General features: G+C 52.3%; 10 protein-coding genes across 10 annotated transcripts; 2 read left to right on the top strand and 8 right to left on the bottom strand.

The window, feature by feature from the left end:
• Positions 1 to 373: 373 nt before the first annotated feature.
• Positions 374 to 3410, bottom strand: N7468_009757 (putative kinesin family protein (KinA); the record flags this gene model as incomplete). Its single annotated transcript, XM_058479053.1, has 7 exons — positions 374 to 608; positions 669 to 1330; positions 1387 to 2001; positions 2045 to 3097; positions 3160 to 3254; positions 3317 to 3342; positions 3406 to 3410. 7 exons carry the CDS (start codon positions 3408 to 3410, stop codon positions 374 to 376), a joined length of 2691 nt encoding a protein of 896 aa, XP_058327383.1.
• Positions 3411 to 4181: 771 nt separating this feature from the next.
• On the bottom strand, positions 4182 to 4949 carry ubc2 (E2 ubiquitin-conjugating protein RAD6; the record flags this gene model as incomplete). Its single annotated transcript, XM_058479052.1, has 4 exons — positions 4182 to 4305; positions 4380 to 4604; positions 4657 to 4721; positions 4908 to 4949. The coding sequence occupies 4 exons, from the start codon at positions 4947 to 4949 to the stop codon at positions 4182 to 4184; spliced, it is 456 nt and encodes a 151-aa protein (XP_058327382.1).
• Positions 4950 to 5350: 401 nt separating this feature from the next.
• On the bottom strand, positions 5351 to 6580 carry N7468_009755 (fatty acyl-CoA reductase; the record flags this gene model as incomplete). Its single annotated transcript, XM_058479051.1, has 1 exon — positions 5351 to 6580. The coding sequence occupies one exon, from the start codon at positions 6578 to 6580 to the stop codon at positions 5351 to 5353; it is 1230 nt and encodes a 409-aa protein (XP_058327381.1).
• A 1012-nt stretch (positions 6581 to 7592) lies between these two features.
• N7468_009754 (metal cation transporter MSC2) lies at positions 7593 to 10309 on the bottom strand (the record flags this gene model as incomplete). Its single annotated transcript, XM_058479050.1, has 5 exons — positions 7593 to 8430; positions 8480 to 8698; positions 8757 to 8851; positions 8983 to 9907; positions 9963 to 10309. 5 exons carry the CDS (start codon positions 10307 to 10309, stop codon positions 7593 to 7595), a joined length of 2424 nt encoding a protein of 807 aa, XP_058327380.1.
• A 161-nt stretch (positions 10310 to 10470) lies between these two features.
• Positions 10471 to 12194, top strand: N7468_009753 (chitobiosyldiphosphodolichol beta-1,4 mannosyltransferase; the record flags this gene model as incomplete). The annotated part of the gene is made up of 4 exons (XM_058479049.1): positions 10471 to 10489; positions 10551 to 10838; positions 10921 to 11117; positions 11184 to 12194. The coding sequence occupies 4 exons, from the start codon at positions 10471 to 10473 to the stop codon at positions 12192 to 12194; spliced, it is 1515 nt and encodes a 504-aa protein (XP_058327379.1).
• A 104-nt stretch (positions 12195 to 12298) lies between these two features.
• N7468_009752 (uncharacterized protein) lies at positions 12299 to 14666 on the bottom strand (the record flags this gene model as incomplete). Its single annotated transcript, XM_058479048.1, has 4 exons — positions 12299 to 12492; positions 12551 to 13294; positions 13343 to 14501; positions 14559 to 14666. 4 exons carry the CDS (start codon positions 14664 to 14666, stop codon positions 12299 to 12301), a joined length of 2205 nt encoding a protein of 734 aa, XP_058327378.1.
• Positions 14667 to 15910: 1244 nt separating this feature from the next.
• On the top strand, positions 15911 to 16905 carry N7468_009751 (RTA1 domain-containing protein; the record flags this gene model as incomplete). The annotated part of the gene is made up of 3 exons (XM_058479047.1): positions 15911 to 16626; positions 16689 to 16763; positions 16815 to 16905. 3 exons carry the CDS (start codon positions 15911 to 15913, stop codon positions 16903 to 16905), a joined length of 882 nt encoding a protein of 293 aa, XP_058327377.1.
• Positions 16906 to 17666: 761 nt separating this feature from the next.
• On the bottom strand, positions 17667 to 18397 carry N7468_009750 (putative ubiquitin conjugating enzyme; the record flags this gene model as incomplete). Its single annotated transcript, XM_058479046.1, has 3 exons — positions 17667 to 17923; positions 18048 to 18140; positions 18241 to 18397. 3 exons carry the CDS (start codon positions 18395 to 18397, stop codon positions 17667 to 17669), a joined length of 507 nt encoding a protein of 168 aa, XP_058327376.1.
• Positions 18398 to 18866: 469 nt separating this feature from the next.
• N7468_009749 (uncharacterized protein) lies at positions 18867 to 20019 on the bottom strand (the record flags this gene model as incomplete). Its single annotated transcript, XM_058479045.1, has 3 exons — positions 18867 to 19190; positions 19328 to 19807; positions 19861 to 20019. 3 exons carry the CDS (start codon positions 20017 to 20019, stop codon positions 18867 to 18869), a joined length of 963 nt encoding a protein of 320 aa, XP_058327375.1.
• Positions 20020 to 20782: 763 nt separating this feature from the next.
• Positions 20783 to 22050, bottom strand: N7468_009748 (carnitine:acyl carnitine antiporter; the record flags this gene model as incomplete). The annotated part of the gene is made up of 5 exons (XM_058479044.1): positions 20783 to 20831; positions 20884 to 21497; positions 21575 to 21591; positions 21695 to 21743; positions 21802 to 22050. 5 exons carry the CDS (start codon positions 22048 to 22050, stop codon positions 20783 to 20785), a joined length of 978 nt encoding a protein of 325 aa, XP_058327374.1.
• Between the last annotated feature and the right edge of the window lie 459 nt (positions 22051 to 22509).

Below are 22509 nucleotides of genomic sequence, written 5' to 3'. Positions count from 1 at the left end.
GTCGCACTCTATCTGGGTTTGATGTACAAAGGGTATCAGGAAGAGCCAAGACCCTCCGACGATATAATGTCCTAGCAAAAAGAAAGAAAGAAAGTAAAGGGGGATCAAGAGAACCGAACACCAATCAGGGAAAGGCAAGAAAAATGGAGCAACCCTGGCGCAAGGTCGCCAATTGCTCCGAAGGGGAGGGGTGGAAGAAAAGCAAGAAGTTGGGGTTTCGTGGGACAGCGTTAAGAAGCAAAGCGTGGGGAATCAGCCAAAGGCCAAGGACAAAAGAAGAAATTGTACCACATCTGGAGTCCATGACAGACACCCGTCACATTTGAGAAGGATCATGGCCACAGTCATGCAACTCTCCGGTGGAGCGAGGGGATCATTTGCGGTTGGAGAACCAGCTGGAACGTTTGCTGGCCGTCTCCTGCGATTGTACGCCGGCGATGTTGACATTCGTTGGTCCGTCCGAGCCGCCCCCGCCACGTAAAGGTTTCGCAATGCGAGACCCTCCAAAGCTGAAACTCCCATTGCCATCCATGGCTGGGAGCCCGCGGGTGGACCCTTGCTTCGCGGCCTCCAATCGCTCTTTCACGGCTGTGAGCTGTGCCTCAAATCTATCCCATGGTTAGCATTAGACGTCTAGAAATCGCATATCGGAAGACGCTGGAACATACCGATGATTGGCTTGGGTCAGCTTTTCTTGGCTTTCCTGCAGCAGGCCCTCCAGGCTGGCAATGCGCTCATTTCGAGCGATCAACTTCCGTTCGGCGATGGCAACCTCCTTCTTCAGGCTACTGTTCTGTTCCACAAGCTGGCGCTGGACGTGCGTGAGCTGCTCAAGGTTGCGTTCCAAGAACGCCATTTTCTTCTGCTGGGCCCGATTATTGGATGATCGCAGGACATTGTTGTACTGCTCTCGGGCATCGTCCAGAGAAATCTCAAGTTCGACCACTCGCTCGCAACGGTTCTGCAGATCCCGCATCAGAGATTTCTTCATGGCATCAAACTCGGCGATCTGCTGGTGCAATGTCTTGCTTGCAGCGCCGTTTGTTGACGTCCGGGATTCGGTATCAACAAGAGACTGGCGTAATTTAGTCAACTCCTCGTCCTTTCGGGCAATCTGGGTGCGCAGTTCCTCGACAGCCGCAGTCTCTGCATCCTTACGGCTGATGAAGGACTTTTCCAGTCGCTCCCGGATCTCCTCCACGTCAGCCTCGCCCAGGTTGCGACTCAGAAGGCCCTCGTATTCACGCTGGACCTCGTCGAGCCTCTTCTCCAGCTCAGCCCGGCGGCTGTCCTGCAGCTCGCTGAAGTCTCCGCGGTCGTTCATCGTCAACTCGGCTTGACGGATAAAGCCTTGGGTTTCCAAGAGGCTGGTCCGAAGTTCCAAACATCATCAGGGGCAATGGGCTCTCCGGCAGAGCTGATTTCATGCAAAGCATCAACCCGCTGAATCAGGTCTTGCAACTTGCGCTCGTTATCCGAGAACACATCACCGCCTAGGTCAAACCCGGCCATCATCTTGGCCATCTTTTCGGCCTTCTTTTTCTCTTTTTCGTCGAGCGCGGCCGTAGTCTCCTTGGCTCGCATGCGAACGTCCAGCAGCTGTTGTTTCACCTCATCGAGTTCGCTGGTCAACTCAGCATTGGCCTCGCGCAGACCGTCCATAGTGATCGCGGCCTCTTTGCCTTCATACGACACCTTCTCGAGCTGCATGCGGAGTTCATTGACTTCGGTGTTCAGGCGTTCGTTGTCCTTGCCTGATCGTCCAGCGTCTCCTTTGATTGACTTGAGCTCTTCACGAGCTTCACGGAGGCTACGCTCGACATTCGCGATGTGAGTCTCCTTCTCGGCGAGCTGATCTTGGAGCTCATTCTCACGGCGCAGAAACTCTTCCCGCTCATCCTTTTCCAGCACCAGGCTGGGGGGTGCTGGACCGTTCTCCAAATCGGGAGTCAGGCCGAGGGGTTTCGGCTCGAGCGGTCTCCTGCAGCCGGGACGGCGTCGCTGGTCGAGGGGCCGCACGAACATCGGCCTTAGTGGCACTCACAAGCTCACTGCTCCTGGCAGGAGTCCATTGTTCTTTAGGGACACTTTCACCACCGCGCCAAGTGTTGACCTCGGATTCGAGGGCGGATATGTATGTCTCGAAGTTGGTGACCTGGGTCTGCGCTTTGCGAAGCAGTATCTTCAGCTCGGCCGGGCTCAACTCCGCGTTGACCTTTGCCTTGTTCTTAATCGCCTTCGCTCGTACACCGAAGCGCAAAGTTGAGATGGTCTCTGCGTCGTTGTAACTACTGGGGGAGGCGTTGATAATCAACGTCGTGCGAGAGTTACCACCGAGCGATTCTTGCAGAATCCGCGTCAGCTTCGAGTCACGGTATGGGATATGGCTTGATTTTCCGTCCGTCAGTGCATTGATGACCATTCCAAGCGCACTCAAACTCTTGTTGATCTTTTTGGCTTCTTCGAGGGTCTGTCCACTGGCTCCGGTCTTGCCGACTTTCTCACTACCTGCCAAATCGACCAAGAACAGTTGACCGCTCTTGGAAGAACCCGTCTCGAGGTTCTTTTGAGCAACCGTAATGACGAATATTGAGTGCGAACGGGACGACTCCTGGTTCATGTTGGTAGCCGCCACGGCTCGTGCGTTTCCACCGCGCCGCATCACCTCATAGACCTCCTGGACGCTAGACACGTAGACCTCCAATAGACCCTTGACATAGACGCCGCGGGCCTTTTCCTCGTGGACGGGTAGGTTGTCGTTTTGCGGCACCAAAAGATCCCGAATGCGCTCCATATAGATTTCCATGTAACTGACCCGCACCGTATATTCCATACTGCTTGGGCTCGTCAGGATATTCGCGAAAATCTGCTCCACAATACGAGGAATCACACCCTTTCCGGCCTCGTCGTCGATATCAGAACCCATCATTGTGTACGACTTTCCGGCACCCGTTTGACCGTACGCAAACACCGTTCCGTTGTATCCTTGGAGAATATCGTCGACAGTAGGCCTGATTGAGAAATCGAAGATGTCGGCTTGGAGAGAGTCCATCGGAAACACGCGGTCAAAGGTGAAGGTACCAGTTCCTTCTTTGGACTAGAGATATCCGGTCAGCATGCCTCCTTTTCCTGGGGAGGCACTCCATGATGGCCGCTCACATTGATACGACATGACTCCTCGCTTTCGAACTCGACAATTGGGGTTCCACCCGAGCTCAACTCCACCTTGTTCTGAGGTCGGAATCTGGCCACCACTATTGGCACGAGGTTAGTCCCTGCGCCAGTTGTCGCCTTCGTCTCCTATTTCTTTACATACCCTTAATGGTGTTCGACCCCGCGGACCTATAACTCCAAGTTAGCGAGGCCCGTTGAGATCCATCATTTTTTTTCCCCGCGGAGACTCACGCCATCTTTGTGGTTCACCAGCTCTGTCACTAGAAAGTAGGTCCCCGAAGAGGGGCAGCTCTGTGCCGAAGATTGGAGAGTCAGGGAGGTTGTTCCACTACCTGCGAGGCCAGTCGAACGAATGATTCAAGGAAAGACGAAACCGAAATTAGAGCTAAGCCCAAGGGGGTGTGTGGGTTATGGGAGAAGGAGTCCTGAAGAGGAGTCTGTGGGGGGACGATTGTTTTGTTGATGCGCAACAACTGACCGCCCTGATGCTCCGACCACTTGGGCGCTGCAGAGCCATCGGAACACCACTTGTTTACGAAACCCTTTAAAATACAGGAAAGCGGCTTTTGAACCAACGACACTGGCCCTCCAATTCGCGTTTGGAGATCTGGTTCACAACAGTAGGTGTCTCAAAATGGTGCAAGGCTTAGGGATTATGAAGGAAGATCAGATCTACAAGGAAAGGCTCCGAACCAAAGTGCAATATTCATAAGCTCATACTAGATGGGATGGGGGGGAATCGACGATGCAAGACTAAAACTGCAAGAGAAAATAAGAAAGAAAAGGTCCGACCGTGAAAAGAAGAGAAAAGGGACCAGACGCCGAAACCCCACGCTGTGCAGATCAAACGGTCCGGTTGAAGGCGATACTTGACTCGGCATTTCCATCTCCGAACGCGTTTTAGCCCCAACGCTTGGAATGTTCTGAAAAGTAACTCTGAAGATCGACCGCTCCAGTCGAGAAAGATACCAAGGGGGGTAATGTGAAACCGTAGAAAATGCGGTCGTCTAATCCTCCCAACTCTTCTCCACGGTCTCTCGTACACGCTTGACGTATTCCTTCCGGTTGTCCTTGTATAAGTTGGAGGCTTCGACATTGGCGGGTGACGAAGTGTTAGGATCGTTGAGCAGACTATAAGGGGCCGGTTAGCTTCGATGGTTCCCTTCTTTTGTATACCAGCTCTGTAGTGAAGCCGGCCACGCTACCTTTGGATACTCGTGAGAATGGCCGCCACGTCGTATGTCGGGCTCCACCGGTTCTGCAAGATATCAAGACAAAGTTCACCCGTGCCGTAGACATTGGGATGGAACATCTGGCTAATGAATTTGACGCCAGGGGGCTTGTTGGGATACTGTTCTTCGAAGTTCATCACTAAGCGGAAGGTACCGTCCTCGAAAGGCGTGTCGGCCGGACCGATGATCACAGCGTTCCTAGACGAACAATTAGCCGATGATCCAACTGCCGAGGTGACTCCGTCCTCACCAAGTCATGACATTATCTGCAACGGGGGAAGCAGAAACACCGGCCGGGGGATCGGTTTGCATGCGCTGATAGGGGAGATCAGTTAGCAGGCTGTTCCGCAGGGTCTCACTGTTTTCGGGTTTCTTTAGGGATGAGGTAGCTCGAGACAGCCTCCTCTTCCACAAACTCCCATTCCTGGTCAGGCTAGAGATTGTTGAGTCCCATCCGCGGCCTCCAGTCTTCATTCCCGATCAAGGTCCCCAGTAACGTACCTTGAAGTCCCGCATGAGACGGCGGCGAGCAGAAGTCGACATTATAGAGGCAGTTGGCGATGTTCAATATTATCGATTGGTGAACTTCCTCCAGTAGGGAAGTAGGAAGACGAAGCAAGAGCAGGTGGTATGAAATGAGGGAATTCTGGCGGGGACTTTGGAGGAGGGGGATCTCCACGGGATAAATTCCCTGATCGGGTTATTCCGAGTTGCAGGATGTTGCGTCATAAAAACTAAGTCTTTACTTATTCTTGACCTCGCTTTATTCCTTTTTTCGACGATATACAAGAACGGGGACTGCGCGAGTATCTGAGTCTGTCAAGCTCCATAACATGAAAAAGCGAAGATGACATTTGAGCCAGAAATGCGATATTTGACATCCAAGCTTTAAGGGAACCGGCTACCAGCATATATACTTCCAACTCTACCTCCGGGCCCACCTTTCACAGTCGAGCCTTGCCAGCCCGGGCCAGTCGACTGTAAATCAGAGCGATTCGTCGCTGGTTCAAGTCATTTACCTGTGTCCTACATGACCGCAGGTTCAACGGCCCGCCCACTTGCTTTAGCCAGTACGACCTCCCACAGTCAAACAGCCAGTTTCTCGAGGCGACTTGGACCAATTCGGCGAGGAAGCATTGGGGCGCTTCCCGGTCTTCTGTAAAGACCACCCGTGGGAGTGTGGAAAGGATAGCTGGCGGGGCGTTCGAATTCACAATCTCCAGATATTCATCGAAGGTGAAAGGCTCATAAAGCCCTGATCCGACCTGCACGATTCCCGCCGTGTGTGCCGATGCATGAAGAAGACACGCATTGGCAACAAAGTCCACTGGGATTTCATCGAGCACATTAGCTCCTGTTTTATATCCTCTCGCGGCGTGCCAGATCTGCGTGCTGTCTTGGTCAGCCACGAAGTATTGAAAGAATTTATTCAGGGGCGTAGAGTTTTCGAGTCCGTACAACGGATACGGGTCACGGAATGCTTGTCCAAAGATCGTTGGTCGAACAAGCAAAATCGGTAAGAGTGGAAACCGTTGAGCGAGAAGTCGCTCCATTAGATATTTTGCCTGAGCGTAGCTTGATGAAAACCGATCGGAGTGCGGGGATTGGCCCAAACTGAAAATGGAGGCAAGTTCGTCTTCAGGGTCCTCTTCTGTCAACGAATACGGTCTCTCGAGCACGGGGCCGTCTGGGAGAAAGCTATTGACGTATGCGGTTGATAGCTGGACCAGGAGCTTTAAACGCTTGAATTGAGAGGCTATCCGCGCCATCTCCAATGACGGGAGACAGTTGTTCTCAAGGGCTTCAGGGAGACTCGCATCGAGCGTTATCTTAGCTGCTGTGTGAATGACGAGGGTCACTTGGTCTTGCAGCTGGTGCAAAGTACCAGACTCAATGCCGAAATCGGGCGCCGTCATGTCACCAGTCACAAACTCCGTCCTATTCGAAGCCATGATAGCTGGTGTCTGATCCGGCATCGCTTTAGTCCATTTTTCGATCGCTTGCTCTGGACTGCCTCGAATCAAAGTGTAGATTTTGCGGGTGGGCAATTGCAGCGCCAACTTGTACAGAAGACACCCACCGAGGGACCCCGTGCTCCCGGTCAGTAAAACTGTGTGTTTCGCAAACTCTTTAGTATATCCTTCCCGGATAATTTGATCAGCGTGTGACTGCATGAGTGCAGAAGGGAGAGCCCTTGGAAACTGGGCAAACTGTTCTATAGCTGGCTCAGGTTAAAGCCTGAGTTCAGATATATAGGCTCAGTCGGTGTTACCTGGTTCTCTAAAAAGCACCGTCGATGTCTGTCAGTCTACCTCAAGTTCAGTTATACTTTGTTTCTGGCATGTTGATCGCACCAATTCTATCTTGCAAAGGGGTACTTCTGGTAAGTTTCGGGATGTCTGTTGTCATAAGTAAGACTTTTCTGATTGTCCTGGCTGCACTTTCAGATCGACGAATTACCTAACGCAAGGAAACGTCGTACTCACTGGCATCAAGTCAAATATCCAATGGTCACAATAGCTCACTTAGAGTCCGCAAGACTTGCTTCTGGTCTTCAAACCACTTCAAGATTATGACTTGATTTCAGTTTTGTCTGTTTTCCAGGGTGCTTTGTTGTTCATATCAACGTGGACAAAGTGACATATGCTGCCGAGGTCCTTCTCGGAAGTCAAGAATGTCACACAGATCATCGACCATAGTCTTGGAGGTTAACTTTGCCCAGGGAAGTTCCTTTTCACGCGCAGGACAGGGAGGAGAAGAGGGAGGACCTCATGCATGATATCAGAAGCCTCACGAGTCTTGGGCTACATGAGGGACCACGTCTGTACGGAATATCAACCTAAAGTTGATTGCTAAGTCTTCTATTGGATACAGGGAAGTAAGATAGTAGTACCTAGTAACTAGGAGCCACCGGGGTCATATATCAAGGGGCAGAGTCTCGGGTCGCACAAATACTTCCAAGTTACATGTGAGTTCACGCATGAGATGCAACTGGAATCATGTCCACTTGACGTCTGAACATTACCTAGAACTGGGTATATGTATTGGTATTGGCCGGTGGGCCTTCGTAGCATGTACATAACAAATCATGGCCTTCTCTTAATGTCAGACTCGGTGATGCGGCTAGAGTCTTTGTAGGAATATGGCCACTGTAGGTCTTTACCAGATGAAACATGGCGCCATCGCTCAAGGGCTCTTGTTTCCCCCGCCACACCAGCAGCGCCCCTCACCATCGCGCTCTACCTGGACAACGATGTCCATATCCTTTTGCCCGAGGTAGGCTACCGTCCTCTGCCGCACGTCCTCAAGGTCTGAACCTCGAGAGGCAATCACATGGATCACACCTAACACTTTTTGATTTTTATGTTCGTGCTCATGGTCATGGTCATGGTCATGGTCATGGTCATGGTGGTGGTGATCGTGGGAGTGTCCATGATGATGACCATGGCTATGACCATGGCTGTGGTCGTGGGCATCATGGTGATGGTCGTGGGCGTGGGCGTGGGAGTGGGAATGCTCCTCAGAGGAAGATCCTGTGTCGTCGAGCCAAAACTTAGGGACTGTGTAGCTCACCACTCCGCGCAAGGTGCTGACCCCAGCGAGGGTTTCACGAAGATTGTACTCTGTATCGGCTGGCAAAGTCAAAAGTAGAGTTTTGGCCGTGCTACTGACCAGCGGCACGGCCGAGGCAAAGATCAAGATGGCAATGAAGCACGAGGCCAATGGGTCATAGCCAGACCACCCAGAATAGTGTACGAGGATGGTGGAAATGACCACAGCGACTGATCCAAGCGTATCGGCAAGAATATGCAAGAAAATTCCATGCATATTCTCATTACCGTGAGAGTGGTCGTGGCCGTGATCATGGCCGTGATGATGATGGCCGTGTTCAAAACTGAAAATGCCCACAAGATTGACAAGTAGCCCAGCCACGCTGACGGCCAGCAACTCTCCGATACGATGCATTTCGCTTCCTGTCGAGAGTCGTTCTACCGCTTCGTAGATAATCTCCACACTTATAATCCTGCAAATAGTTAGCAACGACACGGTAAAAATATCCGACGCAACTTTACATCAAGAAGATCCCGTTGGCAAACCCGGACAACGTGTCAACTTTGCCGTAGCCATATGGAAAGCGAGCATTAGGTGGCCATTTACTCATGACGGCAGCACAGAGTCCAACCACAAGAGCAAGACAGTCAAAGAACATATGGATGCTATCACTCAACAGTCCAAGGGATCCCGTAAGGAAGCCATACGATAGCTGGACAAGCATGAAAGTGAAATTCAGGCTATGAGCAGTCAGTGATTCATCCATGTATCAGTACGAACAGGCAATCCAGCCCTTACCACATGAAGTAGAAGATGCTTCGCGAGTCTTTCTCCTTAAGAATGCTGTAGAGCAGGGATAAGCTTCGCTGCGCGAAATTAACCACTTGGTGACCCTGGTCAACTCAGTATTATGGGCATGACTGTGGTCATGATGAGAATGGTTATGAGAGTGGTCTTCCAGTCGAAGACGGCTATCATCCATTCTGGAAGCGAAAAATGACGCTGCTGCTAGAACACCGCGTACTGCATATAGAAAAACGAGCTCATCCTCAATGTGAGGAGAAGATAGAAGGGCTGCTGCTCCAGTGCAAACACCAAGTCCCAGTTTCTCGCCAGAGCGAATGCTTGCAGGGGCTACGATCATCAGACTAATGGCAAAAGGACCGGCAGACATCAGGAGGTAGCCCAGGTCAGACAACTCAAAAGGCACCCCTCGAGAGACAATGAAGCTCACCACGGCTAGTGAGATGGCAGAGATTAAAGCTAGAGGTGCATCAGCTGTGACAAGGACCGCTGGTTGGCCGGTGCCTGAGATCTTGCGTTGTTGGGATAAGGATTCGGCCACAAGCCCAGGCTCTGGGATGGGACCTTGGAATCGAAGCGACGGAAAGGGAGGAGGCAATACAAAAATCGACGTAATCAATGCCATGTATCCCATTAATGGCGCTGAGTCCCATGATTTATTCAAGCCAAGCATGCTCAACATTGTCGCTGCTGTCAAAAGAGCAATTGTAAACGGTTTCTGCTTATACCGCTCTGCCGCCGCATTATGCAGGTTCGTCCGCACCAAAGTCGGCACCCCGGAGGCTGTTGCGAGAAGTAAAGAATATGCCACCATAAAGCCACCGACCTTTAAACTAGCAAAAATGGGAAGTCCCACTGAGCAGATTTGCAAAAAAGCCGTCTGTGCTGTCTTCACCGTTGCAGCTGGAAACTTGATTGCAGACATGTCCATCGAACTCCCGGTTTGTTGGTGTGCCCGTACAAGCTGAGAGCAACCGAAAATGAACAGAGTGAGCGCAGTCACAAACCCCGTCTTTTGCACGGCTTGTCCCGGCGTATTCGGCGTCGCAGTGGGGTTCGCAAGACACACCTGGGCACATTTCCGGGGGTACCATGAAATGGCTATCCAGGGGACTGTGATAAGAGCGGCGGCAACGATCTCTTGCCTATAATTTCCATGATCAGTCCCTTCCTTTATACATCCACATCTCCATTACTAACAATTGACCACTTCTGTATTCTGTCTGTGTCATCGAGTGTGATTTATGGTCATGGTCATGCTCATGTTGGTGATTATGATGATGAGAGGTCGACTGAGACAATGAATGGGCGTGGGAATGAGAAAGTGATTGTTGAGGGGTGTGGCTGTAGCAATAGCTTGCATTTACAGGGGTTGGTGAGTTTGGAGACTTTGATACGGCATCCGTGCTCGCGAGGGCAAGAGGTGGTGGCGGTGGGGCCCAGCGAGATCGATTGTGACCGCGGCCACGACTATGTCCGTGAGCATGACCATTGGAGGCAGCGGGAGCAATAGGGTCCGCAGGTAAGGGCGACGCCCCCGTAGACATTATCGATAGCTGAGCGCAAAAACAGGAGGATAGGGATGCAGGATGGAGATGGCACGAGGATAAAATGATCAACTTCTCGATTCGGGGGAAAGACGGTTAGGGCGCAATGCAGAGCAGGTCCATGATGTAGCAGTAGGGGTCAACAAGAGGCCATTATCAAAATGGAACTAAAGCAGACTAGTGTGATCATCCTCACGCCCACTCTCCGCGGAGGAGCACGTGACCTTATCGCGATCAACAGACGCGTCCTCCTTCACGATTGCGACTGCGACTGCAACTGCGACTGCTGCAACTCTCGTCATGATCGAGACGGTAATCAGCGTCGCATTTGTTCTATCGAGTGTGCTGACGGTGCTGATCCTGCTTCTTCCAGCGCAATATGATCCTCGGGCCAGGAGCTCCGATGCGTCGGCAAAGCCCACCGTACAGATCCTCGTGCTGGGGGACCTTGGCCGGAGTCCACGCATGCAGTACCATGCCCTAAGTATTGCAAAGAACGGTGGGAAGGTGGTTGTCATTGGTTATGCAGGTGAGAGAAACAAAGAAGAGCCGAATCCAAGCTGTGCGCATGGCCATTGCAATTGGAAGCGCTGACTAGAAAGCAACAACAGAGTCGGATCCGCATCCCGACCTGATTGCGAGCCCCAATGTCACCATTGTCCCAATCCGGCCACATCCCTCGATTCTTCAAACGAGTAACAAGCTTCTTTTCATACTCTGTGGGCCGTTGAAGGTCTTGTTTCAGATTGTCTGCCTCTGGTGGTGTCTTGCATACACGACCCCGCCGTCGCAATGGCTTATCGTGCAGGTAATGTGCCTGCAAAGTGGACTTTACGACCTGATTTATGGCTAACTCCGTTCCTCAATCGAGTAGAATCCTCCTTCGATCCCCACTCTGGCTGTTGCTTCCCTATCATGCTTCCTACGGCAGACCCGACTGGTAATAGACTGGCATAATTTCGGATACTCGATTCTGGCCTTGAAGCTCGGTCCAAATCATCCGCTGGTTAAATTTTCGGTCAAGTACGAGAAGATTTTTTGCAGATCAGCTTCAGCTCATTTCTGCGTCACCGACGCGATGCGGATGGTCCTCAAAAAGGACTTCCAACTTCAGGCTCCCATATTACCTCTCCATGATCGCCCAGCAAGTCACTTCTCTCCAATCCACGATGACAGCGAAAGAATGCGGTTTCTCGTAAATTTGCCCGAGGCCCAAGACATGCGCTCTTCTCTAGAAGCAGGAATGATGCGGGTGCTTGTCAGCTCGACCTCTTGGACGCCGGATGAGGATTTTGGGGTCCTCATCGACGGTCTGGTGCAGTATTCCAAACAAGCCGTTACTAACCCGCGGCTTCCAGCAATATTAGCTATAATCACAGGCAAAGGGCCCCAGCAGGGGTTCTATCTTCAGAAGATAGCCGCGCTTGAAGCAGAGGGAAAACTTGAAAAGGTCATCATTCGGACTGCGTGGCTGAGTGTGGCGAACTACGCCAAACTATTAGCATCTGCATCTTTAGGGGTCAGCCTGCATACCAGTAGCAGCGGGGTAGATCTACCGATGAAGGTGGTGGACATGTTCGGTGCCGGGCTGCCTGTGCTTGGCTGGAGTCGATTTGAAGCGTGGCCGGAATTGGTGACAGAAGGGGTAAACGGCATGGGCTTTGGCAGCTCGTTGGAACTCTCCGAACGCCTTGTGGACCTTTTCGGCGAAGACGAGGCGCTGGAAGCACTTCGCTCTGGGGCCCAGAAAGAGAGCACCCGGCGGTGGGACGATGAATGGAATCCCATCGCAGGTGCGCTACTCGGGCTGGTCTCAAGAGCCTCCCCCGTAGCACATAAGCATGATCAATGCATGAAAATCAGTCATTTTTCGACCGCGTCTTAGCCTTCGTTCTTTCCCTCTTACTTTCTTTTGAGTTCCATTCGTCCAGTGGCGTTCTAGGATCAAGTCACCATAGAATGTCGAAAAGGAATTGAGCGTTGCCAGCACTAGCTACTCTGAAACTTGCTTTCACAGTATATGCAGGCGTCATACGCTTCGAAGAGCTTCCGAAACAAGGGTCCGAAATGACTATCGGGTAGACTAGCCAACTCGTCTTCGTCAAAAAATTCTCTCTGGCAAACGGGGCAGTACTTGGATATCCCAGGCTCTTGGATTGCCAGGAAACTGAGGCTACAGCGCGCTATTTCACGAAGCGTCAGTCCGGATATTGCGACCAACGATTGAATTTTTAGACGTACCGAATACGTGACCCTCGGCGCACTGTGCTTCATCCGGTGAAGACCAGCTGAGGCTCGAGCCACAGACTTCGCACCATTCAAACAGATGAGCTGCAGGGCTGTCACGCAAATGGGACGGTTTGAAAGGAATGTGCGACGGGTCAGCATTGCACTTAGAAATCTCGATGCTCAGATCGGCTCCTGTCAAGGTTGTCAAGTGTTCCAGCGCTCGTCGGGCTTGTGACCGAATCGCCTCCTTTTGATTGTCTACAATAGCACAGCAAGCCGCCGCGTAAACGAGCTTCTGATCCTCATGGCTCTGTATATTGTCGCATACTCCACAGGAAAGCAAAAAGGTAATCACACCTTCTCGTTGTTCGGAAGCAGGTGGCAACTCGCCATTCCCGGATCGCAGCCGCGAATACAGATCAAGTAGACTGTGAAGCTCTTCTGATCCAAAGGCAATCATTGTCCTTTCAGCAGATGACATCCTATACTCGATCATATCGGTGGGATGTCGTGTGAATAGCACAGCAGAAAGCCCGCGGCACGTGGCTACTCCCCAGATGCGAACCGTCGTTTCTCCGCCTAGATCGAGGTCTAGATCATACTGCTCTCGAAAGTTGTCAACGGTTCTGCTCCAAGGCGGCAAGGTCCACGCATCAAGTTCTCCCGACGGATTCAGACTCATGCATCCCCTCAGTCCACCTAAAGTACCCATCTGAAGAACGGGTGTGCCACGTGCATTTTTTGATGAAACGAATCCTGGATCGGTTTCAGTAGAAGGATAACAGCCCCATTTGTTTCACTTACCTGAGACCGGTTCTAGATGTGGCTCCGCATCTTTATTCTTCGCAGGGAAAATTGGTGCAGGCCAGTCTTGAACTTTCACGGCTTTTGTGTCTTTGCTGCTTTCGTTGTAGACTGAAAGAGGTATTGACAATGTCACCACCCCACCGATAATGCCTACAACAAGGATAATGTTCCTCGAGGATCCCTGTTCCTGGGTTCCCTGGAGTTGATCATTTCCGCGGCCATCCTCTTCGACCATGTGCAGCCATTCAAGGGGTCCAGTGACGCGGTGGCACTCTGTTTCTTTTACCATTGAGCCCAAAGTATGATCCGCAAATTTTGCAATAGCCTCGTAGCGCGGCGTCACTTTCTCCTCGGCGTGTAAATCATTAAGGCCCACAGAGGCTTTGAAGACCAGAAGCCGCGCCCCGTATGTCACCGCTACCATGGCACTAGCGAAGCTGCTCGAGCTGTCCCTAGGCGATGCAGACCAATCCCATGGGCCACATGACACACTTAAAATACGCGCTCGCTCCTGGAGAGTTCTAGAAAGAATGGTTTCCGGGTTTGATTGGGGAAATAAGGCACCCTCAGCTTTGACCGGGTGAAAGGCCAACTTTTCGACGCAGTAAGGTTGTGGGGAGGATTGGGATTTTGGAAACCGGCGAACACGGAACATAGCCAGCTCGTTATTGTCGTTTGCTGCCACCAATAAATGAATGCCCCATCGGCTTTCCGGATCGGACGAGGATTGAGATGAGACGGGAGAGTTCGGTACCAGGAGTGGAGGACACCAGTGGAATGAGCGAATGTTGAATCGACGGAGCTCCTCGCCTCGGAGGGCCCTGACAGTCCCAGGATCTGGGTGCATGACATGGTTCACGATAGCAACGCGAACCCATTGGCCATTCTCGCCCACGGGTTCCCACAGGGATAGAATGAGATTGGCCGTTAAGACCGTCAGCACGGAGCGGCGGAAACGACCCAGACCAGGAGGCGACCATGCGATCCCGATTACGTGGCTGAAGGATTGCTCTACACCTAAGCTGAAGTCATCGCGGCTCTGGGGGTAAATAATCGCCCACTCGAGGTTTGTGAAGACATTGACACGGATGCGGATGGTGTCCCACGCATCCTTGCCTTCTTGTTCGGGGTCGGCTTGATCCGAGGCTTTAGGAGTCTATGAGAATGTTAGCTTCCGGAACCCTTGAGTTCAAGTTAAATATCTTCCTCAGACCAGAATTTGGACATGTTCCCCCGACGCCACGGCAAGTTCACCGTCGGACGACCAGGCAACGGCCTGGATGCATGAAGGAAAGAGGGACAATTCGAGCGGCTTGAGCATTCTGCAAGAATATGAGGAAGAACCCTTCCTAGACCCCCCTCTGAAACTCAATCTCATATCATGGTCAAGTTCGCGCCAAAGGATCGCCAAGTAGGAGGAAGCGCGTTTTCCAAACGGTAGCCGTCGCCTAATCGGGACTAGCGCCATTCCTTGGAAATGAAGAACCACATTAGAAACTTGAAGCTGGTGAAAGAGGATCGAACAGGATACAATCAGAACTAGTGAGAGACGTTGATGTCAAGAGAAAGGGCAGGCCTGTAGACTTAGGAATTCTTTGCCTGTATCGAATGTGTAGAAGTCCAAGGTCCTTGGCGGGGGAACGTGTAGGAAAAATACAGAGGGCCTCTGTCCAAGGGCTCTCCCGTATTGAGGGCGAAGCAGCTCAACACACGAGACCGATCTTGATTTGGTGGTTGAAACGCTCAAGCGCAGTCGATTGGATCAGTCAACGTCATGCTCCAGTTCCATATGCCGTAGGCAAGAATCTTCTTCGATCTAATCTAACTAACTAGTACTCAGCCGCGGGCGGCTCGACCGCGCGATTGGCCAGGTGCCCAGAGAGAACCATGAGCAGGGTTCAATAGTCGAATCGGTCCAGAGATAAATACAGTTACTTCCGTACCTCGACTTGAAGAATACTTATAGTAACACCAAGGATGTCCCTTGGAAGGTTTTCTTTGATCGTCGTTGACTCGACCCGGACTGGAACCTTGAAAACTTTAATCCTTCAAGTTCAGGAACGAAGCATGGTGGAAGCGATCTGCTAGCTGTATCGGTGTCACCACGGGGCCTGTCAAAAACGTGGCGGAGCTGTCCAAACGGCTCAGAGGCAGAATCCGATCGAAAAACAAAAGTCGTTGTGGGCACGGCCCCATCCTAAGTTCTACATATACCCAAAGGAGGTAAACTCTCACCAACCAGCCCGTGGGGCCAGAATTCGAGCCTCGACTGTATCCGCAGGAACAAGTCCCTGGAGGGGAAAGGCAACAGGCAACAGCCTCACGGACCCCTATTCGTTACGATGATAACGATCTCTGGTGGGTCGGATCCGAGAGCGAATACGATAGCGAGCGAATGCGCCAATAGACTCAGGCCTGATGGATGGGTGTGATCCACCACCCCGTTTCCTGCTCCTGTCAAACTTGCGAGATGATAAATAAGGATCGGAACCAAATCGAACGCTTTAAAGGGCCGACGGCGTGCTTCTTCTTGCTTCCTTCCTTGAGTGAGAGGGAAAGAGAGAAATGGCCAGCTACCAGACCTGCTCGCAGGTCTCCGAGCTCTGCCCGGTCGAAGCGACGACCTATGGCTACTATCCTAATCTCGGAGGCAATGTCTTCTTCGCCGTCTTCTTCGGTGTCCTTGGGCTGTGCCAAATCGGGCTCGGAGTCTACTATCGAACATGGACATTTATGGTCGCGTTGGGAATTGGAACGTGGATGGAACTGGCGGGTTACATCGGTCGAATCTTGATGCATTACAACCCATGGAATGGCGGCGCCTTCAAGCTACAGATCGTTTGCCTGGTGCTCTCTCCGACATTTGTGGCTGCCGGTATCTACCTCACTCTAAAGCACATCTTACTCAACCTCGGACCGGAGTATTCGAAATTGAAGCCTCGCCTGTTCACCTGGATTTTCATCAGTTGCGACGTCGGTTCTTTACTTCTACAAGCCGCGGGAGGTGGCGTGGCCGCCGGTGCAGGCAACGACGATGCCGCGATGCTGAAAGCTGGCGACGACATCATTATTGCCGGTATTGCCTTCCAGGTGGCTACCATGTCCGTGTGTGGTGTGCTCGCACTGCAATTCTTCATCAGTGTCGCGCGTCATGGCAATGGTCTGACCGGCGAGAAGATCCCAGACGGCGGCATATCACCTATCTCTGCCAGTCGGATGCGACTGGTGATTGGTTCGACGGTTTTCGCCTACTTTACCGTGTTGATTCGATGCATCTATCGGTGAGTGCCGTCGGAAAATGCCATGGGATCTCAAGGAAGACGTGGACTAACTTTCGTGTTAGTATTCCTGAAATGGCTGGTGGCTGGGGTAGCCCCCTGATGCAGAAGGAGAATGAGTTTTTGGTCCTCGATGGAATGTAAGTCTATCTTCAATAATCCCATGAAGGGGAAAGTTCTGACAAGAGTAGGATGATCGCCCTCGCATGCTTGGCTTTCACTGCCTTCCACCCCGGCTTATTCATTCCGTCAATGCGCACTGGATTTAAGAATCGTGTCTAGGTCTGTACCGGACTGTCCGGTTCTGCAAGCCTCAGTGCCTGAGGGATATTTCCTTTCTTCCTTTTCCCTTTTCCTTTTCTTTCAGCAAATAGACTTTGCATGGCGGGTAACGAATTTCACGACTCCAGCACTAGCATGCACCAGCTCCATAGATCACTTGCTTAATTACAACATACACAAGTATATAAGATTTCGACCACTGGAAACGGTTTCTCGTATTCTTCTTAAAGAGAGCCTTGTAGAGGAGCGTACGGGAGGTATATCAATGATACTGCCACTGATAGGCTCAGTCTCTAAATCGCAAAGACGTGGAGTATTCTTCAGTTTCAACTCCAGGTCGAAGACTGGTGTTGGCACAAGACGTTTTCTCATTTGTCATAGATAGCATATCGTAAGAAAAAAAAAAAGGAAAGAACAAGAAAAAGACCTAAATGCGAGGTTCGGCAGATTTAGCAAAACTCCAGTCGCCCAGATCGTGCAAGCAAGAAGGCTCCCAGGAGATATGAGGTAATAGATAATGATCATCTCCAAACACGCTGGACCCTCTCATACCGCTCGTTCTAACATGCAGTCATGGAGATCAACACCAGGAGCACGCAGAAAGTAATGGGCCGAGGCCATTGGCACCCCCCAGGCAAAACCGAAGAAAATGACCATCCAGATGCACCGTGATAATGATAAAGGGAAATAAAAGATAAGAAACGAGTTTCAAGGCATAAGAAGACGTGGGAGGAGGTAAGTAAAGGCATGAGAAGAGGCGGTCAATCCTCTCCTAGGCTCTCACGAACACAACGACGCACGCGCTTCTTGAACTCAGCTGGATCCTCACGCCACAATCGAGCAGCTTCCACATTCGCAGCACTTTCGTCGTTTGGGCTAGAGAGCATGGAGATAACGGATAGCAAGATGGTTTCGGGCGTCTGGACGGGCGACCAGCGCTCGGCGGCAGATTCGTAGCCATACTTATCCTCCTCGGGGGGATGCAGGATAGAGATGCAGACATCGCCGTTGGGATAGACTGTAGCGCAAAGGGAAAATGACGGTTAGCTAAGGACCAATAACCGAGGCGGGGCTTTCTCGACATCTGTGCCAGTCGGGCTGTAGGTCCAAGCCCGTCAGGCTGCCAGGTGACAAGCACTTACTATTTGGGTGGAACAGAGGAGACTCGAACTTCATCTTCGGGGGCATATGAGGATATTCTGGAGGGAAGAGAAGGCGAGCACGGAAGAAGCCACCTGAGGTCAAAGTAGGTTAGCATTCGTTTGACCTTGTACGGGTGCCCGCACCCTGTAAGCCGGGAGCAGCCACGCAGGAGACTATATAGAATGCCCATACCTCCATAGAGCTTGACATCGTCGGAGATCATGAGCATGACCTCCCATTCAAAGATATTGTTATCGACTAAACCGCAGCTGATACCGGGAATGTCCTTGTCAGATTGCATCTGCTGAAGCTGGCGGGTCAGCATGCGACCGGCCGGGGTGGTAGCCATTTTCTGCGGGACTGGAAAGCCGAGACGCCAGAAAGTTGGAGAAGAACGAGGGAGGAGAGGACGGAGTTAGCCAAGAGGCAAATGAGGGGGACCTCGCGCGAGAAAGCGTCATTTGAATATGGAAGGCGGTGAGGCAAATCTAGATCGACTTTGCCACGCAGGTACGCTTGGGGCCTACCGCCTACCGGGGAGTGAGATGGCTTGCAAGCTACACGGGCATTGGAAGAAAGGCAATATACATGCATTCCATCTTCACATTGGCTTTGTCGACTAGCGGAATATTGTGCATACTTGAAACTTCCATTCTCATTGCTAAATAAAGAACGCTTTCAAAGTGATCTAGCTGGCTCAAGATCCGTTCGGTTATGATAGTAAGAAAAGAAAGAACTAAAAGCCGCCAGAGCGTACTCTCCGAAAAAGGTTGGTTCTTCCCAAACGAGAAGTGAATCATTGCCATTCAGACCAGTACTTATGCGGAGGTTGGGGGCGAGGTGGGAGCCGAGGCAGGAGGCTGCGTCTTGCTGGACTTGGAAACCATGAAGTATATCTGGATCCCCAGAACCAAGAATCCAACCACACCCACGGCAAGTTGCATGGCGAAGGTCTTACCAATCACCTTGGCAAGACGAACCCGAGCGGGCCAGTCAAAAGTGGTCCAGGCGTCCACTAATCCAATCTTACCGCTGCCACCCACGATCTCGGGGTTGACCTTTCCACCGAAGGAGCGGTCGAAGGGAACAATGGTCTCGTCTTCTTCTGGCAGCATGGAAGCCGCCACGCGGACGAAGACGACCTGCGCAGGAACGGTAATCAAGACAGCCACCAGCGCCGGGAGAGCAGCGGTGGCAGCGAAGCGGAAGAGACCAGGCATATCATTCACAGCGTCAGGAAAGAGGACAGAGCACCCGCCAGCTCCATGGGCAGGAATACAGCAGCAGCAGAGGCGATGTCCACCAGAGCAGCGGCCGGGGCAATCTTGAACCAAGTCTTTGTGGTCTTGGGGAGACGCTGGTAGAAGCGCTTAGGGGATGGCTCGGTGATAACAATATGCACCCAAGTCATCTGCCATGTGGAGAAAAGAATGCTGATCAAAGACTGGACGACGAACTGGCCGAGGAAGCTTCCGACGGGCACAATGAGTGAAGCGAGCACGCCACGAACGATGCCCATAGTCAAGTACATGGACAGGCCGCGGAAACGCGACCAGAAGCCAGCACGAGCACGCAGGTGACGGATGGTAGCCCGCAGCGAGCTGGTCACAGGCTTCAGGGGAGAATTCGCAGCAGGCTCCGGGTCGGCTGGGTTCAGAGGCTTGTTAGGATCGTCATGGTCGATGCGGACGTAGATATCTGGATTAGAGTCCTCGACAGCGGCAAGAGTTGCTACAACGTTTCCATAGGTGTAATCAATCTATTCGATATGAGCACCACGATTGGGGGTTAATCCTGGACAAATATACTCACAGCAGCAGTGACCAAGGCAAGAATTAAGAAGGAGAATATGGCCAGAGCGACGAGAGCGCCCGGAGGGTGAAGCTCGTCAACCTGGCCGGGTGTCTTGTCGGAGAGGTCTGAGCCGAGTTCGATGCTGCGACGCACCACATGGGCGGTGATGGCAGACATGGTGAAAGGGAAGCTGGGAAATAAACGAGAAAGGAAACGAGGATAAGAGGGGGAAGAGGAGGTTAAAGGATGGTAGGCAACAGGGTCCACTACGGCCGACCGGGGTTCAGAGCCTATGAACGACACCCTCGAATTTGCGTTGCCGGAGGATAAACTGAGACACTTTGGCCCCAGGGGCGCTGCGTCTCCCAACTCCACTTCTGGAGGATTTACGGGTTCGGCTAAATCAACCTGCGTTTGGCTGGCTCCAGCCTTGGAGGGAAAAGAAGTATCGCGTGTTCCTTATCAGTCCAGTGTTCGAGTATCCGCATAGAGCCCTTTCTCCCCCTACATGAAACGATCCGAAACCATCCAGCTCGCGTGAAATGCCACTAGTTCCTGTATCGTGCCTCACCCTTCCGAACCAATCCGCCACTCGCACCTCCTTCGCCTGTTTACCCCCTGAGTGGGGCTTGTCCCATCAGCCTCATGGTGGGGCTTGGCCGGGCATTGGCACCGGATGTGATTTCGGTCAAAACGTTTCCCTTGAACAAAAGGATTCACGGCATGCAACGCAGGATTTCTATTTCAAGACTCCATGTCATCTACAAACCAGATACAAGAGAAGTCCGTAACTCAGTCGTCCCTCAAGCCTCTAAATAGTGGGGAGAAAAAAGTCCACAATCAACAAGAACCCAGCCTGATAAGTAGCCATCCGTAGTATGGGCGAGATAAGCAACGCTGCAGAATAAGAGAAAAGCCAATGTACTGGTACAAGACCGTCCTAGTCGAATAACTTGTTCATGGCCTTGTGGGCCAGTTCGACACCCAGGCTAGCGCAGCGTTAGTAGATGGATCCCTGTGAGGGGAAAGGGGATTGCTTACAAGGTAGCAGCGTTAGCTGGCACAGCACGGGCCAAGGCTGGTCCAAAGCCTGGGAAGAAGGCCTTGATGCCGCCGTTGGCATAAACCGCGCTGATGGTGCCGCCAATGGTGGGCTTGCCCGGTGCACTCTGCAGACGAGACTTGATTGTGTCGACGGGGAAGACAGGGATCCACATCGCAATACCGGCAGCGCCACCGGCGGCTAGGACCGCAGACAGGGACAATTCACCCGTGACGTTCCCATTCGCATCCTTGGGGGTCAACGAGCGCTTGATGTACTCGTAAGCGGCAAAATAAGCAGCCGAGCCAGGGCCATCGCGTGCCAGAGTCATCGCGCTGCCGCGGAACACGCTGCGCACACCCCCTTCCTTGTATAGCTGTCGCACCACATCCATACCACCGGAGTACTTGGGCTTCTCCCCAGGAGGAGGTGGGTTCTGGCCTTGAATCTGGAGGAGGACCTTCACCCGCTCGAAGGGGGCAGTGATCAAGGTCATGGGGATGGCGGAGAAGAAGCCAGCCGCGGAAATCTGAGCAATGGAATACTGGGGGGTGTCATGCTTCACGGGCACCGTGGAGAATTTGTTGACCAAAGTCTTTCCGACATCATAGCCCTATCACCATGTTAGGATCGACTCTGGTCTCGCATGAAATGACTTAGAATCCAATTCGGGGGGGGGTCGGAACATACCCAGAAGCTCACGGCAACTGAATCGCATTACCAAACATTAGCCCACCGTTCCGATGAATGCGTCACGGGAAGTCCCTTGGAACTCCCAGGTCGCAGGGGACGTCCGGGGAAACCACTTACACATTGGGGTAACACCCACAAGCGGGGCAGATACACCAGCATACAGTCCCTATTGATTCACACGTCAATTGAGATTTCCGAGGCGATGGTGTCTGAAAGCTCCCTACCCGGGCCAGCCCCTCACGGGCGACGGTTTTCCGCACCACATCCATGGCACCAGAGTAGATACCCTTCTCTGCCGTCTGCAAGCGCACTTTGACCAAGTCAAATGGGTGGCCCACAATCACCGCGCAAAGCCCACCGGCTGCACCGGCTGCGAGCGAACGCAGCTGCGCAATCGTCTGGTTGACGGGCTTCGTCGCGACTGCGTTGATCTCATCTTTGATCTCCTGCGTGGGGGCAGAGGAGGTCGACATGGTGGAGGTGGAAGAGAGAAAGAGAGGAGAGGGGAGAAGAAATCGAAAATGAGCCCAAGAACCACCAAGAAAAAAAAAATTAAGATTTCAAAAGATTGAAGAACAAAACGAACCGATCGGCTTTACACAGCTGGACAGCTGTTGGTCGAAGATGCCTCGGCTTTCGGGTGCGGAGAATCTTGGCTGCCGGTTCACTTAATCAGTCGCCCGAGGTCGGCAGGGCTGGTCTTGTACGGAGTATATGGAGGAGTTTGCGACTTCGAAATTTTCGAGATTCCTTCTACCATAAGGCCGGAAAAGCAAGGCGCCAGGCTGAAGCGTTCATTTGACCGGGCTATCGGAGCCCCCCCCGCGAAACCTTGTTCGGGCCAGCGGCGCCTCGCGTATCTCCCCGAGGCGCGGGGTGGAATTGCGGGATGGAATGGCGGGATGGAATTGCGGGATGCTAGTATACTTTGG

Source organism: Penicillium chermesinum (assembly GCF_028974085.1).
Source record: "Penicillium chermesinum strain IBT 19713 chromosome Unknown utg000007l:1.0-2695246.0:1.0-2697696.0, whole genome shotgun sequence".
Taxonomy (NCBI): Eukaryota; Fungi; Ascomycota; class Eurotiomycetes; order Eurotiales; family Aspergillaceae; genus Penicillium; species Penicillium chermesinum.
This window is presented reverse-complemented; position numbering and strand designations above follow the sequence as displayed.